Here is a 17,500-nt window from a genome sequence, read left to right as displayed (position 1 = left end):
ATCAAAGCACGTAGATACGGGTCTGGAGCGCTCTAGAGGTGTGTGTGAGGGTCAGGCGCAGGCGGAGATGGGCTGGCTCAGGCCGCTGAAGAACGACTTCTCTCTCTCGCTCATCAGCTGGAAGTGAAGCGGCTGCCGGCAGAAGTTACACTCGGCCGAGGAGTGAGCCTTCAGCTCCAGACCCACCTCCTTCCAGGCCTGGGTCAGCTTCTCTGTGACACACACACACACACACTGTTATCACAGATCACACCAGAGCTTGTGTTCATATGAAAACTACTACATCAGAATCTCATATCGCTAATGAATTTTCACTAAAGTTCACGTCTCAGCTGGACCACCATACAGACTATATGAAAGCAGACACTGGTCTTCAGGATGATGCGAGATGTTGGTGTTGATTCAGAGACTCACCCACGAAGTAGCTCATCATCTGAGGCGTGTGGTGCGGCGTGGGAGCGATGCGGAGCAGCTCCTCTCCTCGAGACACCGTGGGGTAGTTGATGGCCTGCACGTAGATGTTGAAGCGGCTCATCATGATGTCACACACCTGTGTGTTCTTCTCCGCGTCCGCCACCTGAGCGCGCACACACACACACACACAGTATAACTACACGCTACATGTACTTGTGTTCAGGGCTTGGCTCAGGCTGACTAGCATGTAATTCTACATCATTAGTAATCACACATAACTCTCTGTGTGTGTGTGTGTGCTCACCCGCACGGGGATGATGTGGCTGGGGCAGTGCACCACGGGCAGGCCGGTGTCCAGCAGCATCTGTCTCAGCAGCTTGACGTTGCGCTGGTGTTTGCGGCGCAGGGAGCGGCCCTCCTCGCTCTTCAGGACCTGGACGGACTGGCGAGCGCCGGACAGCAGCATGGGCGGCAGAGACGTGGTGAAGATGAAGCCTGCGGCGTACGAGCGCACCGTGTCCACCAGAGCGTGAGTGCTGGCGATGTAGCCTCCCACACAGCCGAACGCCTTCCCTACACACACACACACACACGGGGGTTTAAAGTCATGCTAACTAGTACACACATCATCATCAGGCTTGGAGGGTGATTGTCAAAACAGACCGGGATTAATCAAAAATCTGATCACCAGAGGCTTTAGAGTGGAGAATTAACGCAAAAAAAAAAAAAATAAAAAGTTAACAAATATGAAAAATACTAAAAGACAAAAGGGCAACATTATTTTAAGTACAATACATAATGCATAATTAGTTCAGATACATGTAATGTGTGAATCAGACTCTAATCCTAACTACATGACATTGTGCACGTCTGCAATCTCTGAGGAACATGAAAGAAGAAAGAAAAGATTTAACATCCCGCCCTCAATATTTGTTAAGAAGAATTAAGTTGTGGTGCACTACACACTAGATTCTGAAAGGATTCATGAGGAAGCAGCACAGTTGTGATTGTAATCAGTTCAGGTGTCAGGTGACAGGAACAAACAGGTCTGGTTGGCTGGCGTTCTCCAGCAGCTGTACGTGACTGAAGACTCGTCTCCTCGGGGGGAGCGTGTGTGTGTGTGTGTGTGTGTGAGAGAGAGGACTCACCCAGAGTTCCAGAGATGATGTCCATCTTGTGCATGACTCCGTCTCGGTCCCCGATGCCTCCTCCTCGGGGCCCATAGAGCCCCACAGCATGCACCTCATCCACGAAGGTGATGGCCCCGAACTCATGAGCCACGTCACACATCTGCTCGAGCGGACACACGGCGCCTGCGACACACGGGTCGGGGTCAGAGGTCAGACGGGTCGGGGGTCAGATCTGATCACACAGAGCCTCCACTCACCGTCCATCGAGTGCACCGTCTCAAACGCCACGATCTTGGGAACGGAGGGATCTGATTTCTCCAGCAGCTCACGTAGATGCATGGCGTCATTGTGGCGGAAGATAAACTTCTTGGCGCCGCTGTTCCTGATGCCCTGGATCATTGAGGCGTGATTGCCCGCGTCTGAATAGATCTCACAACCTGAGGAGAGAGAACAGAAGAGCTGCTCTCAGAAACCAGAGCGCGCCGAGAGAAGGGATAAAGACCCTTTACAGTCAGAGGTTCTTCTCAGGCTGAGGTTCTTAAATTCATTTACGAGTTTATTTCTCCACACTATAGTTTTAAGTCTTTCAATTAAATTTTTTCTGGTCTCCTTTGTAGTAATTAATTTTTTTGTCTGTTTAAAAAGCACATCTAATTAAATTAAAACCACGAAACTCAACCAAAATGACATCTTAAGGGCCCTGTGAAGCATTTTATTTCTCCTCAACTCAATTTTTTTACTTTATTTTCTGACAATTTTTTCTCTCAGAATTTGTTGTGCATATAATCTGTTTAGCAAATGAAGACAAAACATTAACGCCTCCTAATTATTAAAACTTAAACTTTATTATTAGGCGAGCTAAAGGCTTAACTTAAGATTAAAACATGACAGTGTGACATGATTGTGCAGTTGAACCCATTCTGAGGAGTTTCTGGATTTAGTGACAGTAGTTGGTAGTTATTATATTCATAATCACACGCTGCAGTAAACATTCAGAGACACGCAGGATTCATATTTAAATATTGATGCAGCTTAATATTTACACACACTCGTCCAGACGGTGAATTAATACACACGTAAAGACGTGCTTTAATTAACGCATCTGACGTTTGAGAGACATTGAGAGTTAATCAGTAAACTCTGGGTGTTTTCTGCTTCACTGAAACGTCATCAGAACAGGAAAGAGTAATAATCACCAGGCAGCATCTTAGCGAGCGTGAAGAGCGTGGAGTCATTGGCCACGAAGCACGAGGTGAAGAGCAAGGCGGCGTCCTTCCCGTGGAGATCGGCCAGCTCGTGCTCCAGATCCACGTGAAACTTACTCGTGCCCGATATATTCCGAGTGCCTCCGGCCCCAGAGCCGTGTTTCTCTAAAGTGCCCCTGTCAAAAGACATCAGAGACGCTGGCGTCAGCCCGAGAGCACTGTATTCGAGTCACAGATCTAGTTCGTGAACGGATCTGCTCACATTATGGTCTGCACCACCCGCGGGTGGCGGCTCATGCCCAGGTAGTCGTTGCTGCACCACACGGACACGCTCCTCTTGAAGGACAGAGACTCGGTGTAGTCGTCGGCCATCGGGAACTCCGTCGCCCTGCGGTTCACCGTCTTGAACACGCGGTACGTGTGATCCTCCTTCTTCTCCTCGATCTTCTTCTCGAAGAACTCGTCGTAGCGAAAGTTGGAGACGGCTGCAAGAGAAGAGCGAGCGTGAAGCCATTTTCAAAATAGGAAGTGGTTTGCTGCGGGAGTTTCTTCACGGTGACGCAACACACCTTTAGGCATGTTCTCCTGCAGCAGATGAGAGACCCTCGTGGGCCGCTGCTTCATCAGCTTCTTCATCAGGTTCCCTCCCATCTTGGTGTCCTTCACCAAAGGATTGAGCTCCGAGGCAGAGACGTCTGGAAAACAGAGACAGACGGACGGCGGTTGGATTAGAGACGGGCTAGTTTTAAAGCATCTTAAGAGGCGTGTAGGTTGCTAGGCAATTTACTGAAGGAGGTCAAATAAAGCCCATCTGGTGAAGCTGCGTGATTAAAAACAGGAAGCATCTCAAAAAGTCATCCTGCGTTTGGAAACCATACCCCAAACATCTCACTACACTCTTCAGGAGAAGCATTGATCAACAGACGAGGCACGGTTTAATGTTGGAAAATGAAACTATGACAGCCATAAATCATTTTTCATTAGTAAAATTTTCATATTTTAGTAGTAACTATTGTTCTTAACACTATTTGTAAATTTGTAACAAAGTAAAAACATTTATTATTTTTATAAATTATATATTTTATTACAAATTACGTTTTCTTAGTCCACCCCCCACATTTTTAAAACTTTAAAATGTATCATTAATAAACTTATTGACAATTTTTCTTTTTAAACAATATTTTATGCACTTTCCTTATTACTTTTTTAGCACTTTATTTACGGTTCCATTGGATTTTACCATTATGTTGTAATTTTACGTCTGACCAAACAGTTTTGTAAACATTACTTAATAACCCTGAGACACAGTAAACCACAGCGGAGCCACTTCCTCACTAACCTTTGCACACGGTGCGAACTTCAGAGACGTCTTCCTGAAGAGCCATGCTGGCCTGCCGCACCACGCCGCTGTTCCCCGTCTCCATCTCGGCCGCCAGGAACGGGCACCTGGAGGCGGACGCCTGGCCCGCGGGCACTCGGGACGCCACTTTGGCTTCTAACGCAAAGAGAGAAGACACTCTTCAGCAAGGCAAGCGAGGCACTGAAGCCGAGCGGACGACAGACACTGACCGTCTCCGGCCGGAGGAGTGCTCTCCATCTTCTGGAAGCTGGAGGACGAGGAGCAGAGCGAGCGCACCGGCGGCTTGGACGCCAGGTCCATCATGACGGGACACTTCACGGCGTACGCCACCAGGGACTTTCTGGCCTGCTGCAGGAACGTCTGAGGGACGCGAGACAGGAACGGGCAGCGGATGATGGCATCCATGGCTGATTGTCCGGAGTCTGGAGAGAAACACAGCTAGAACGTCATTATATGCTTAAACATCAAGATTTACACTCAACCCTTTTCATTAGAAGGTGTTCCCTGACTTTGGTCCTTACTGAGCGTCACACAGGAGTAACCTAAAGGTCCGGGCTTCGGCTGGAGCGGCTGCTTGTGTGACTTTCTCATACCTGGCACAGAGCCCTGACCGAATTACAAGGACAATGACTGAGGGACAAACACAGACACAGGGCTCGGTCTTACAGGAACCAAAGCGCGCTGATGTGTGAGAGGAACCTGAGGAACCCTTTCTGAAACACTGGAGAAGTGAACGCTGCTCACGGGAGACATCCTGAGCCTGATTTCCTCATTCAGGTGAGTCACAGGAGACCAAACATTACATCGACTGCTACGAGTCTAACTCTCCTCAACACGGGCTTTTCTATGATAAAAGTCTAGTAGCCGTGTTTAAATGTTCATTTGTATCGATTACCATTTGAATAAGCGGTTTTACTACACCATGGTCAAACTACGGTTAGCGTAGCAGACCTTTAACTCAAGTAGCCGTGTGTTTTGGTTATATTTGTAGTAAAATCACGATTAACGCCGGCGAGGATGTGAAACACAGCCATGTTTTAGCTCTTTCGCAGTTAGACACATCGAGTGAGAAGATTCAGGTTTAAAGGTAGTCTTTTCCAGTAAAGAGAAGGTTCTGACAGTTTTACAGAAAGCGCGGAGGAGACGCATCTCTGAATGAACGCGCCGGTTCTTCACGAACTAACGAGCGTTACTCACCTCACGGATGTCCGGGATGCTTGCTGCGGCTGTCGGTAAGCGGTCGGTAAGCGGTGTTCGCGGTCTGTGGCCTGTATTTGCGGTGAGAGAGCGAGCGAGTCGTTATCCTGCACTGAGGACGAACGAGAGGACACACGGACGCGCCGGGGTTATATCTCAGCCCAGCGCCGCCAGATATCGCGAGACTTGCGTCACTGTGCGTCAGCGCGGCAGACACGCCCATTTCCTTCCCGGAAAGCTTGGGCTCGTAAACTCTTGCATTGAAATCATTACTTTATTATTTTTATCTCTGAGATCTGTTTATGTTCTTGACGAAATTATACAATGAGGAAGTCAAACTATACCAGAGACTCAAGGAAGTTAGTCTTACAGGAACAGTTAGCATAAAAACAATCAATCAGTCAATCACTGATCATTAATCAATCTTGTACGACTGGTTCCGGAGGTTTAAAGATTACAGATAATACAAATAATCTTCGGTTATTATTCACTTTGTTGTCTCGGATCACAATGTACGTTTTGTTCAAGTATGATGTTTTATCTTCAGCTAATTCTCTAAATGTAGCAGTACATCTGAGATTTGCTTTATAGCAGTCTATACATGAGAAAGTATATAAAAGAACTAAAAAGTGAATGAAGTTTCCAAAAATGCAAAACCGTCTCATTTTCTTTTCCGGGTTTGGGGTGTTTAATAAAAATATATACATGCATAAAATAAGAATAAGCCCTAACTGAGTGTGGAGGAAAGTGTGACACCCAGCGGTGACTTCTTCAGGATAAAAGTGGTTCAATCGCTCCATCTAGAGCTGAAGAAGAAGATCAGCGTGAAATACATCACAAATTAACTTGATGTTCAAAGAAACCTCATGAACAGAATCAAAAGTAGTACAAAGAAACATACGGCTCTGCTGGATTATTGATTCAAACAAAGCATCTTTTCATATAGGTATTCATAAGATAAAATATCTGTATTGAGCATCATCTTAGTGTTACTTATTATCTTACATCTACAGACAGAATAGAAAAATAAACACAGTGTCATTGGTAAATATCATGTAAAGCTATTTTTTTGGCTCAAAGAACATAATCGTCACAGACATTGTGAACAAATGTGTCTGTGCCAGTGGTTATCAATGCTGCGTTGAAAGATCATATAAAATAAAACAAATCTTGAATAACCGTGACATTTCTCTCGTAAAACATCTTTGTAAGTTCCCTAAAAAGAAAGCAAGAAACAAGGCTCATCAAACACTGTTGAGAAAGTGTGAAGAACCACCAGAAACTCTCTGAACAAGCAGCTTATCTTTTATTTATACACAGAAAATACGACACAAACGATTAACAGGATGAATACTCGTGACACGGCCTCACTTTTCCTTCCACTCATTCACGACTTCAATATAATTACTACATTTAAATATCATTGATTTGGTGAGTCCTGATCACTATCACAGGGTTTGATGAAACGCAGAGAGGGACTGATTGGCTTGGACTGGTTTGGAGAATGAGACGCTTGTAGATCTACTGATTATAAAACTCTGGGGGCTATTTTTTGCCGAATCTTTGTGGTACAGCCATGCTCCATATCTGTCCGGGAACGGTTTCCCAGTCACGGGACTGTATCCTTTCCTCCGTGGACAAGCCACTCCGAGTCCCCCGACCAAACCTGAAACACAAAAGAAAGAAATCTTTTCAGTCTGTACAGACGGCCGTCAGTCGTTCACACAGGTTAGGGGAAGCCGTTAGAAGCAGTCTTTGACTCAGTACGTCTTCAGGTCTTCTTGTCTGCTGTGGACGTTCAGGGCAGTGTTCTTGAAGCACGCACATCTAGCAGACCCGCTCTCGCTCTCGGCCCGTTCCTCTTTCACATCACGGAGCTGTTTCCCTGTTTCACGCCGCTCTCGTGATCCCTGCACACATCTACACTCCTCCGTGTGCAGATCGCTCACAAACACAGATTTCAGCAGATAAATGTACACTAGGAGCGTGAGTTCAGTGATGGCAGTAGTGTTCAAGATGGGGGTTTATTATAAACAGGTGAGCTTAATTGTATTGTAATTGAAAGTATATACGCACCGCTGTGGTTGGTGCAGCACTGAAGGGTTGCGCTCGTATCTCTGAGAGCCGTGGAGCAAAGAGCGCAGCATTTCCACCAGAAGACGGTCCTCCAGCAGACCATCCACCTGCTCTTCAGCGGCCTGTTACACAGTCAGCTTCCTCCGTCACAAACACTCAAGAGTGAGGAGCTTTCCCTAAACGTATGAAACATTTCATAGGCCCCGCAGGAGCTTCTAGCCTCAAACACAGAAACGTCTCACCCCCCGACTCTCCAGCGTGTTGTCCGCGTCCTCACGTGACTCCAGCCGGAGATGGCTCTGCTCCAGCACGTCGTCTTTGGGGATGGCCTGGCCCACGTCGCTCATGACCAGCAGCACACCCAGCAGCGTGAACCACACACCCGCGTCCATCTCTACAGCACTACCTCAGCCCTGGACCTGCACCGCTTGAGAGGAGAGTGTGGAGCGGATCCTCAGACCGGCCTTAAATACAGACCGCGTCTGACCCCAGAGATCCACGAGAGTCCATCGGTGAGGCTGGGATTGCTGACGGTCTTCGTGATGGATCCCTCAGGAGATTGACGCGCTCCTTCAATCTCATTAATAGCTCAGGAAACACACTCCCAGTACACCGGCCGGCTCCTGCTCACCTCGACCCAGTCAGGAAAAACACACTCTAATGGCGCTGTCAGAATCACTGGAAGATATCTAAAGTGGCTAAAGTCCTGGAGGCTAATCTTCACATCCATCTCAGCGACTGATGAGTGGCCCCAAGGAACCTCAGGTAGTTACTGTGTGTGCTAAATCACTGAAGCCTGACACACACACACACACACACACACACACACACACACACACACACACTCTGACGTGTCATTAAAGTGCTGCTCATGTCGTCAGGGATAGACCCACACAACACTTCCATTAACTACCATGACTACTAATCGGATTAAAGACTGAAGACCTGATGTGTGTTTCAGATCGAGTTTCTTCATAAGGCCTCGTTTGCAAAATAAATGTGTTCATCACAGCAGAATGTCTAAATATGATTTTAATCAAATCAAAACTAAAAGAATTTCAAATCACACGGGCCATTATTTTATGTTTTAACTGAGAAAAGATTATATTCACAAAATGAGCTCAAGTTAAACTTGACGTCTGTTACAGGTCTCAAAATATTTGGAAAGGGTCATGTTTAACATACTCTTCTTTTCAAAACAGTATGAAGACATCTGATATAGGTTTCCAGCTGCTGAAGAGTTTGTGGTCTTCTTTGATGTATTTTTCATTCAATGATGCTCCAAATGTTCTCTAAAGGTGAAAGATCTGGACTTCAGCTCTGGACTCTTCTACTATCAAGTCATGTTGTTGTAATATCTGCAGTGTGTGCTTTAGTATTGTTCTGCTGAAATACACAAGAACTTCCCCGAAATAGACGTCATCTGGAGGAGAGTATAAGTTGCTCTGAAACCTTTATATATCTCCCAGCATTCATAGTGCTTTCCAAAACATGAAGCTATACACCACCATACCATCAAAAGTGCTGCTTTTAGACACTAACGGGACACAATGGAGCTTCTGGAGCATGTGTCTTCATTTTATCATAAAAGATCTTCAGACGACTGTGTTTACAGACAGAGGTTTCTGGAAGTATTCAGTAACATCTAACAAAGATCTTCAGCCTTGTCCCTTACAAAGATTTCTACAGTTTCATTTAGTGGATAAAAGTCTAAACATCTTCTATTGTGAATAAAATATTGTCTCGTGATTTCAGTCTTTTAGATGTAATTTTATTTAAATGTAAAAAACATCTCAATAATTTGTGTTGTAGAGAAGTAGTTAATAACGTGAACTGGTCTTTAAAATAGTTTTTAGTTCATATTTCTTAGATTTCAAATGTTTAACAGAGCAGGTCAAGCCAGCGAGAGACTCTTCAGCAGGAGCGCCGTCTCTGAAGACCCCGGACCCGATCACTTTCATCTTCACACAACCCTCTCCAGATGATCAGTTTCACTTCATCTCAACAGATATTGTTATTCTTAAGACCAGAAGTCATATAAATGTGTTTGTGCAGGCGTGTTTAACAGGACCCCTGATCCTGTCCTGCGCTCTGCTTCTGGTGCTCAAGTAAAGCAATCGATTTGAAAAGAAATCCACGGACGATCTGATGTAAGACACACTTTGTTTTAGAAAGTCCAGCATGCTTGAATGTGTTTCAGAGCCTCACTTCTCTCCTGCATCCACGGTCTCGATCAGATGCGTGTCTTTCTCCAGACCTCGTCTTCTGCGTGAAACACTTCTCTATACCTGCTTTATAAGTCTCCTTCAGAGCGGTTCATTTACTGAACGGATGTAAAACACATTCTACAAGCCTGAGAACTCATAATGAGTCACTTTATTACATACCTACACAATAGCAATAATTTATTCATGATCTTATTTAAATGTTCCTTTCAGTCATTAATCAGGTGTTACACAGCATTAAAAACAAATCACTGCAGGTTGAAGAAACATCTCAACATCATATAAACTACTGAAACATTACATTTTATTTTAACTGTCACTTTAGTTATTTTATCACGGAAGACGTTTCCTTTCAAACACATTAAAATGCACCCTTTTTATCATCTGATCCTCTTTAAAACTCTTCAATTGTTTAACATCTGAATGATTTTGATTACACTCATAAACCTGAACTTTATGTGATTGATGACAATAAATGAATATATTTTCTTGTTCTCTGTATTTTAATATCAATATGGTACAAGATTATCCTCTTTAAATCAATGTGGAAAAACGAGATACAGGTCATAAGTAATAATAAATAGTGACTATCACCTCACCGTGTAACGTATTATTACTAGTGAACACTTAGAAGAGCTCGAGATGTACTGAAACACTATTAAACTTAAGAAGAAAGCACTTGTTCAGCTGGGCTAATATTTGATTAGTTTCTCCTCGATCCTCAGATACTGTTTGTTTCTGTCACATTAAAACATTTGATACTTCATGATGACATTTTGGGCTTTTATTAATGTGTACAGTGTGTCCAGACTCAGTTCATCAAGTATATAAGGTTCATGTCTTAAAACAAATACATCTCTCTCAGCTGAAAGACTTTGGGAATGTGTTTCAGATCGCTGCGACACAAACATCATCAGTTACTAGCAGAAAACCAACCTCACGATCACGAGCGTCTCCTAAAGAAGACCTCAGACAGGACACGGACACCAAACAGAGACTTCAAGGCACTTCTGTGGCTTCTGTTTTCATTTGGTTTTTTTTTGTTTTTTTTTTAAAGCTGCATAAACTAATCTTTTTATTTTGTTCAGAAACTCTGAAGTAGTGATGCAACTAAACTCAAATCAACCGCCAATAACAACACAATCTTTGAAATGAAAAAAATCTTCCTTTGATAAAATAAATACTTCTTTCTCTTTCGTTCAGACATTAAAACACTTGTTTTAGGGCAAAGAGTCATAAAATCACTTCCTTGACTTATTCATGATAAGAACAATCTAGTCTGCAGCTCATTAGTAAGTTAGTGAGTCATTAAATATTTCTAATCTGTACTGTTGAATTATCTTTACTCTGATTCTACACTCGGTGTACTCTCTGTTAGGAATCATATTTCTTCAGCTGTTGCAGTAAATACGTTTTCTGTCGGTCCTGTCAGATCTACAATAGTAGATCTACATAAAGATCAGGACTGAAGCAGGAAAACGTGATTTTTGGATCGAACTGTCAGTTACAGTAAGAACGCTCCTCACATCAGAAGAAGAAGAAACTCTGAGTGATCAGGAGTCAAACTCCGGCTGTTCATCCACCAGAACCGAGGGAGGATACGAGCCTCTGAAGTCCAGACGAGAGACGCCCAGAGCGATCAGACAGCGCCACACCTGAGGAGACAGAGAGAGAGAGAGAGAGAGAGAGAGAGAGAGAGAGAGAGAGAGAGAGAGAGAGAGAGAGAGAGAGAGAGAGAGAGAGAGAGAGAGAGAGAGAGAGAGAGAGAGAGAGAGAGAGAGAGAGAGAGAGAGAGAGAGAGAGAGAGAGAGAGAGAGAGAGAGAGAGAGAGAGAGACAGAGAGAGAGAGAGAGAGACAGAGACAGAGAGAGAGAGAGAGAGAGAGAGAGAGAGAGAGAGAGAGAGAGAGACAGAGAGAGAGAGAGAGAGAGAGAGAGAGAGAGAGAGAGAGAGAGAGAGAGAGAGAGAGAGAGAGAGAGAGAGAGAGAGAGAGAGAGAGAGAGAGAGAGAGAGAGAGAGAGAGAGAGAGAGAGAGAGAGAGAGAGAGAGAGAGAGAGAGAGAGAGAGAGAGAGAGAGAGAGAGAGAGAGAGAGAGAGAGAGAGAGAGAGAGACAGAGAGAGAGAGAGAGAGAGAGAGAGAGAGAGAGAGAGAGAGAGAGAGAGAGAGACAGAGAGAGAGAGAGAGAGAGAGAGAGAGAGAGAGAGAGAGAGAGAGAGAGAGAGAGAGAGAGAGAGAGAGAGAGAGAGAGAGAGAGAGAGAGAGAGAGAGAGAGAGAGAGAGAGAGAGAGAGAGAGAGAGAGAGAGAGAGAGAGAGAGAGAGAGAGAGAGAGAGAGAGAGAGAGAGAGAGAGAGAGAGAGAGAGAGAGAGACAGAGAGAGAGAGAGAGAGAGACAGAGAGAGAGACAGAGAGAGACAGAGAGAGAGAGAGAGAGACAGAGAGAGAGAGAGAGAGAGAGAGAGAGAGAGAGAGAGAGAGAGAGAGAGAGAGAGAGAGAGAGAGAGAGAGAGAGAGAGAGAGAGAGAGAGAGAGAGAGAGAGAGAGAGAGAGAGAGAGAGAGAGAGAGAGAGAGAGAGAGAGAGAGAGAGAGAGAGAGAGAGAGAGAGAGAGAGAGAGAGAGAGAGAGAGAGAGAGAGAGAGAGAGAGAGAGAGAGAGAGAGAGAGAGAGAGAGAGAGAGAGAGAGAGAGACAGAGAGAGAGAGAGAGAGAGAGAGAGAGAGAGAGAGAGAGAGAGAGAGAGAGAGAGAGAGAGAGAGAGAGAGAGAGAGAGAGAGAGAGAGAGAGAGAGAGAGAGAGAGAGAGAGAGAGAGAGAGAGACAGAGAGAGAGAGAGAGAGAGAGAGAGAGAGAGAGAGAGAGAGAGAGAGAGACAGAGAGAGAGAGACAGAGAGAGAGAGAGAGACACAGAGAGAGAGAGAGAGACACAGAGAGAGAGAGAGAGAGAGAGAGAGAGAGAGAGAGAGAGAGAGAGAGAGAGAGAGAGAGAGACAGAGAGAGAGAGAGAGAGAGAGAGACAGAGAGAGAGAGAGAGAGAGAGAGAGAGAGAGAGACAGAGAGAGAGAGAGAGAGACAGAGAGAGAGAGAGAGAGAGAGAGAGAGAGAGAGAGAGAGAGAGAGAGAGAGAGAGAGAGAGAGAGACAGAGACAGAGAGAGAGAGAGAGACAGAGACAGAGAGAGAGACAGAGAGAGAGACAGAGAGAGAGAGAGAGAGACAGTTTATAAGCAGGTTGTTCTGGTCACCATTGACTCCCATCATAAGAAAAAAACAATACTATAGAAGTCAAAGGTGAACTTCATTCAGAATATCCGAACAAAGACATTCAGACAGGTTTGGAAACACTGTAAATGATGACTTTATATTCCTTTAAGGACTTACTTAGAAATTAATAATAGATCAAACTGTTATCTAAGTCTCTGGTGACCCCAGCAGAAGGTCTCCGGACTCACCAGGTAACAGACGAAGCTGAGATAGGCGACGGACAGCAGGGCGGAGAAGATGTAGAGCATGGTGCTGTTGAGGGCCGTCACGTACACCACCACGAAGTACATGTTGATGGCACACACCACCAGGACGAGCAGACCTCCGCCGATCTTCCAGACGCTGCGAACACAGAGAGTCCAGCTCAGACAGGTCTAAGACACTGACCCAAGAGCCTGCGTCCCGCTCTCAGGGACATCTGGGTCATCTGAACATCATCACTCTAGCGCTGAACACACAGCTCCACGACAACATTCAAGCTTTTCACACTGTTTTGATGCAAACACCAGATCTATATTTAAAATTAGATGTATATATAACATGGATAAGAAGTCTAAGTCGTAGCTGATCCACTCACAGTCCGTTGGCGAAGTCGTTCATCAGCGAGGTCAGGCTGGTGAAGGTCAGGATGGGGATGAGAGCGAAGGGCAGCTGTGGAACACAAAGAGCAGGAGATCAGAGGCTCTGCCGGAGCTCGGGCGGCTCTCGGGGTCAGGGCTATACCTGCATGCTCTGCAGCACGTTCAGGAAGTCGTTCATGCCGGTCAGATGCTGGACGTCCTCGAAGACGGCCACCAGCAGCGTGGGGAAGATGGCGATGGAGCGGGTCAGCAGCACACGGGCGAAGCGGGACCAGCGCAGGTTCAGGAAGCCCTGCAGGAGACACAGTCTTTCACACCAGCCCAGACATCCGGCCGATCAATGAACCCAACGCTCCAGAGACACACGTACCTCCATCACAAACTGACCCGAGTAGGTTCCGGTCATAGTTGAACTCTGTCCAGCGGCGAGGATCCCGATGGCCCAGATATACAGCGCAGCCGGGCCGAAAAAACAGCCCAGAACCACACCCTTCATTCAAGCACACAGAGATCGCTTTAATCTTCCACTCTACAGAACATTGAACGCTTCAATCCTCTAAACACGACTCTGTCCAGCAGGTGGCGCAGGTCACATTTATGCATTTGTCAGAAGCTTCAAATGTGTCAATGTGGTTATCATATTTAGCACACTATTGATTGTGAGACTAATCCAGCAGCGCAAGGCGTTGTTTGCGTCATACCCCTTTATAGATGTCCACCTCCAGGGTTTCGTTGTTGGCTGGGAACAGCTCACTGTGAGCACTTCCTGTTTCGTTGCACTGCTGACTCTGAGGAGAAGACGGCAATAGAGTTTCGTTACATAAAGGTCATGAACTGAGAAATCAAAACTCCTTTTTGACGTATAAATGGACATTGTGCTATAAAACTAAGCTTTCTTATTCATCTACAAACGGTCTCTCAAAACCTCTGCTTGTGGACTCTTCTACTCTGAGATGTAATAGTGCGGATAAGCCCCGCCTCCACAGACGGTCATCACTGCCTGTTTTGCCCCGCCCACTGATTCATTAATTGATTATCGATTAATGTGTCTTTAGAAATGGAGCCGTGTACACGGGCCCCGTGATCTCCCCAACAGGAAGCAGATATGAAAGGGCTCACCACTTCCATGTTGGTCTTGCCATAAAAGGCCTCTGCAAAGACGGCCACCACAAACACATTGATGAGGAACGAGACGAAGAGAGCGATGGAGGACTCGATGAAGTAGTACTTGTTGGCCTCCTTCACCTCCTTCTTGTTTGCTCGATTTATGTCTCGGGACTGAAGCGAAGAACAAACAAAAAAATTAAACATCAGATCAACTTCATGGCAAACAGACACCTAATGAACCTAATGGTTGTCCTGAAAACAGTGTTTTGGTCACAATGTAGCCTTAAAAGTCTGCAGACTCTAAATAATTCCTTCTTAAAGCTGCATGTTGTATCTTCTCAACAGTCTTCTCATTTAAAACAATAATGACTAACTGATTTTTGGGGGTAATTTTCAGTCAAACATTAATTAGATGAATTTACCAGCAGAACGTGTTGAATTGAAAATGAACTATGTATTGCTTGACAGCCCTAGTCGTTTGTCTCAGGCCTTGATCTTACAAGGGTTTATTTGAACTATGGCTTCATACAGAAATCTGTGACCCGGAGCACAGAACCAGTCAAACAGAGAGAAATAATTCTTCTATTGAGGTCTGGTTTGTTAGGATCGGACAATATCTGTCTGAAATACAACTGTTTGAAAATCTGGAATCTGAGGGAGAAGAATATTGAGAAAATCACCTTTAAACACAACATCTTAATGGAACATGAGCTTTAGACCCATAGAGTGTATGGCTGTCATTCACTGACCTTCACGAGAGCCGAGTGCAGGTAGATGTTGTGGGGCATTATGACGGCTCCCACGATCCCCACGGCCTGCTCCAGCTGCGTGGGTCCACAGCCGCTGCAGTACGGCAAGAACATGCCCTTCAGCACCTCGCCCTGGTCTGGAGCCACTCGCACGTACTGCAGACGACACACACACGTCACACACAGCGCCACACACACTCACCTGAACACCACACGCTGCGGCCGCACTCCACCTCGAAACCAAAGCTGAGAGCCATGATGGTGATGAGGAACCCGAAGAACGCCTCCAGCTTCCTCAGACCTGGAGAACACAGACCAGACGCTCAGATCAGAGCCACGATGCTAGGCCTTCCACGCTCCTTCGGCGCACACCTACCGTACTTGTCCAGAAACAGGAAGACGAAGGTGTCGACGATGGTGATCAACACTCCAGCCCACAGAGGAATCCTGCAGAAGAACATCACGAGGAGTGAGCTCTACACACCCTGAACTCTCAGACACACCAGTCTCAGTCTCAGATGTAGAGGAGTCCGTTTCTTCATCAGATCCATAGATCAGTGTCTCAGTAACGACTGCTCTGCAGTGAATGGGTGCCGTCAGAATGAGAGTCGGATAAAAATCATCACAATAATCCACAGAACTCCAGTCCATCAGTGAACGTCTGGAGAATCCAGCATTAAGATCCATAATCCATAAAAACTCTTCCTTCAGTGAAAAAAATGGACATCAAGATCCAGACTTAGTTCCAGATGTTAACTGATGTGGATTATTGTGATAATTTCATCAGACTCTCATTCACTGCATCCATTAATGAAACACACTTGTACGGATCTGATGAAGAACACTCTGAGCATGATGATGATGATGATGATGATGGTGAAAATGAAGAAGATGGCGTACCTGCCGACCGACAGCAGATTGAGGGCGATGGCGCAGCCGATGACCTCCTGCATGTCAGAGCCGATGATGGCCAGCTCCACCATCAGCCACAGGATGATCCGCGGCACCTGAACACACACCACAACACACACTTTAAAACACTAATATCCCACCACCTTCTAGATACATCTAGGATGATTGCGATCGAACGTCGCTGCATGAGAGCTCACCGTAGAGTAGTGACGGTTGCAGACCTCGGCCAGATGCATCCCAGTCACCACCCCGAGACGAGCGGCCAGACGCTGCAGCAGCAGACCGATGATAGTGGAACCCAGCAGAACCCAGAGCAGCTGACGGCACCCATCCAGACACAGAGAGAGAGAGAGAGAGAGAGAGAGAGAGAGAGAGAGAGAGACAGAGAGAGAGAGAGAGAGAGAGAGAGAGAGAGAGAGAGAGAGAGAGAGAGAGACAGAGAGAGAGAGAGAGAGAGAGAGAGAGAGACAGAGAGAGAGACAGAGACAGAGAGAGAGAGAGAGAGAGAGAGAGAGAGAGAGAGAGAGAGAGAGAGAGAGAGAGAGAGAGAGAGAGAGAGAGAGAGAGAGAGAGAGAGAGAGAGACAGAGAGAGAGAGAGAGAGAGAGAGAGAGAGAGAGAGAGAGAGAGAGAGAGAGAGAGAGAGAGAGAGAGAGAGAGAGAGAGAGAGACAGAGAGAGAGAGAGAGAGAGAGAGAGAGAGAGAGAGAGAGAGAGAGAGAGAGAGAGAGAGAGAGAGAGAGAGAGAGAGAGAGAGAGAGAGAGAGAGAGAGACAGAGAGACAGAGAGACAGAGAGACAGAGAGAGAGACAGACAGAGAGAGAGACAGAGAGAGAGAGAGAGAGAGAGAGAGAGAGAGAGAGAGAGAGACAGAGAGACAGAGAGAGAGACAGAGAGACAGAGAGAGAGACAGAGAGAGAGACAGAGAGAGAGACTCATGTTTACAGGATTTATTCATGATGTTGACATTTTCCGACTTGAACCCGTGACCTTGGTGTTGCTCCACGTAGAAGAGGAATCTCATCGTTTGGTCTTTTTAGTATTTCTCAATCCAGTGAGGACTGCTTCTCTCTACAGAGACTCTGTAAATACCTTGAATCCCGCTCTCGCCCCAGACTGAAGGTCAGACTCGATGTTCCCGGGGTCCAGGTAGGCGATGCTCATCAGGAAGCCCGGCCCAGTGAAGGCCCAGAGTTTCCGAAAGCTAAAGAGCTGGAGAGAAGAAGAAGAGGAGAGTTCAACAACAGCTGAAGACACACGAGTCCGGCTCCTCCACGACAGGAACATGA

The 17,500-nt window shown here is 46.0% G+C and overlaps 3 protein-coding genes across 3 annotated transcripts in view; all 3 read right to left on the bottom strand.

Moving 5' to 3' along the window:
* alas1 (aminolevulinate, delta-, synthase 1) overlaps positions 1 to 5,463 on the bottom strand; it is a 5,562-nt gene extending 99 nt beyond the window's left edge. The window contains exons 1-11 of the mRNA XM_043251949.1: positions 5,307 to 5,463; positions 4,319 to 4,531; positions 4,089 to 4,244; positions 3,319 to 3,444; positions 3,012 to 3,234; positions 2,741 to 2,925; positions 1,802 to 1,981; positions 1,563 to 1,727; positions 719 to 987; positions 415 to 577; positions 1 to 212 (exon numbers count right to left, since the gene is read on the bottom strand). The exon at positions 1 to 212 is cut by the window's left edge and continues 99 nt beyond it. Of these exons, the coding sequence (XP_043107884.1) occupies positions 52 to 212; positions 415 to 577; positions 719 to 987; positions 1,563 to 1,727; positions 1,802 to 1,981; positions 2,741 to 2,925; positions 3,012 to 3,234; positions 3,319 to 3,444; positions 4,089 to 4,244; positions 4,319 to 4,514 (1,824 nt within the window). The 5' untranslated portion in view covers positions 4,515 to 4,531; positions 5,307 to 5,463 and the 3' untranslated portion in view covers positions 1 to 51. The remainder of the gene's footprint in view (positions 213 to 414; positions 578 to 718; positions 988 to 1,562; positions 1,728 to 1,801; positions 1,982 to 2,740; positions 2,926 to 3,011; positions 3,235 to 3,318; positions 3,445 to 4,088; positions 4,245 to 4,318; positions 4,532 to 5,306) is intronic.
* Positions 5,464 to 6,336: 873 nt separating this feature from the next.
* npffl (neuropeptide FF-amide peptide precursor like) lies at positions 6,337 to 8,196 on the bottom strand. The gene is made up of 3 exons (XM_043252676.1): positions 7,625 to 8,196; positions 7,383 to 7,504; positions 6,337 to 6,972 (listed from the first exon to the last, which is right to left on the bottom strand). Exons 1-3 carry the CDS (start codon positions 7,772 to 7,774, stop codon positions 6,852 to 6,854), a joined length of 393 nt encoding a protein of 130 aa, XP_043108611.1. The 5' UTR covers positions 7,775 to 8,196; the 3' UTR covers positions 6,337 to 6,851.
* A 1,893-nt stretch (positions 8,197 to 10,089) lies between these two features.
* The window catches only part of slc11a2 (solute carrier family 11 member 2), a 12,847-nt gene continuing 5,436 nt past the window's right edge, over positions 10,090 to 17,500 (bottom strand). Inside the window, exons 5-17 of the mRNA XM_043251539.1 lie at positions 17,304 to 17,423; positions 16,411 to 16,530; positions 16,202 to 16,308; positions 15,678 to 15,748; positions 15,535 to 15,602; positions 15,302 to 15,457; positions 14,565 to 14,723; positions 14,147 to 14,233; positions 13,816 to 13,935; positions 13,588 to 13,737; positions 13,442 to 13,515; positions 13,053 to 13,206; positions 10,090 to 11,262 (exon numbers count right to left, since the gene is read on the bottom strand). Of these exons, the coding sequence (XP_043107474.1) occupies positions 11,161 to 11,262; positions 13,053 to 13,206; positions 13,442 to 13,515; positions 13,588 to 13,737; positions 13,816 to 13,935; positions 14,147 to 14,233; positions 14,565 to 14,723; positions 15,302 to 15,457; positions 15,535 to 15,602; positions 15,678 to 15,748; positions 16,202 to 16,308; positions 16,411 to 16,530; positions 17,304 to 17,423 (1,488 nt within the window). The 3' untranslated portion in view covers positions 10,090 to 11,160. The remainder of the gene's footprint in view (positions 11,263 to 13,052; positions 13,207 to 13,441; positions 13,516 to 13,587; positions 13,738 to 13,815; positions 13,936 to 14,146; positions 14,234 to 14,564; positions 14,724 to 15,301; positions 15,458 to 15,534; positions 15,603 to 15,677; positions 15,749 to 16,201; positions 16,309 to 16,410; positions 16,531 to 17,303; positions 17,424 to 17,500) is intronic.

This window comes from Puntigrus tetrazona, chromosome 11 (genome assembly GCF_018831695.1).
Source record: "Puntigrus tetrazona isolate hp1 chromosome 11, ASM1883169v1, whole genome shotgun sequence".
NCBI classification, from domain to species: domain Eukaryota; kingdom Metazoa; phylum Chordata; class Actinopteri; order Cypriniformes; family Cyprinidae; genus Puntigrus; species Puntigrus tetrazona.
Note: the sequence above shows the minus strand (reverse complement) of the source record. Positions and strands in the feature narration are given on the sequence as shown.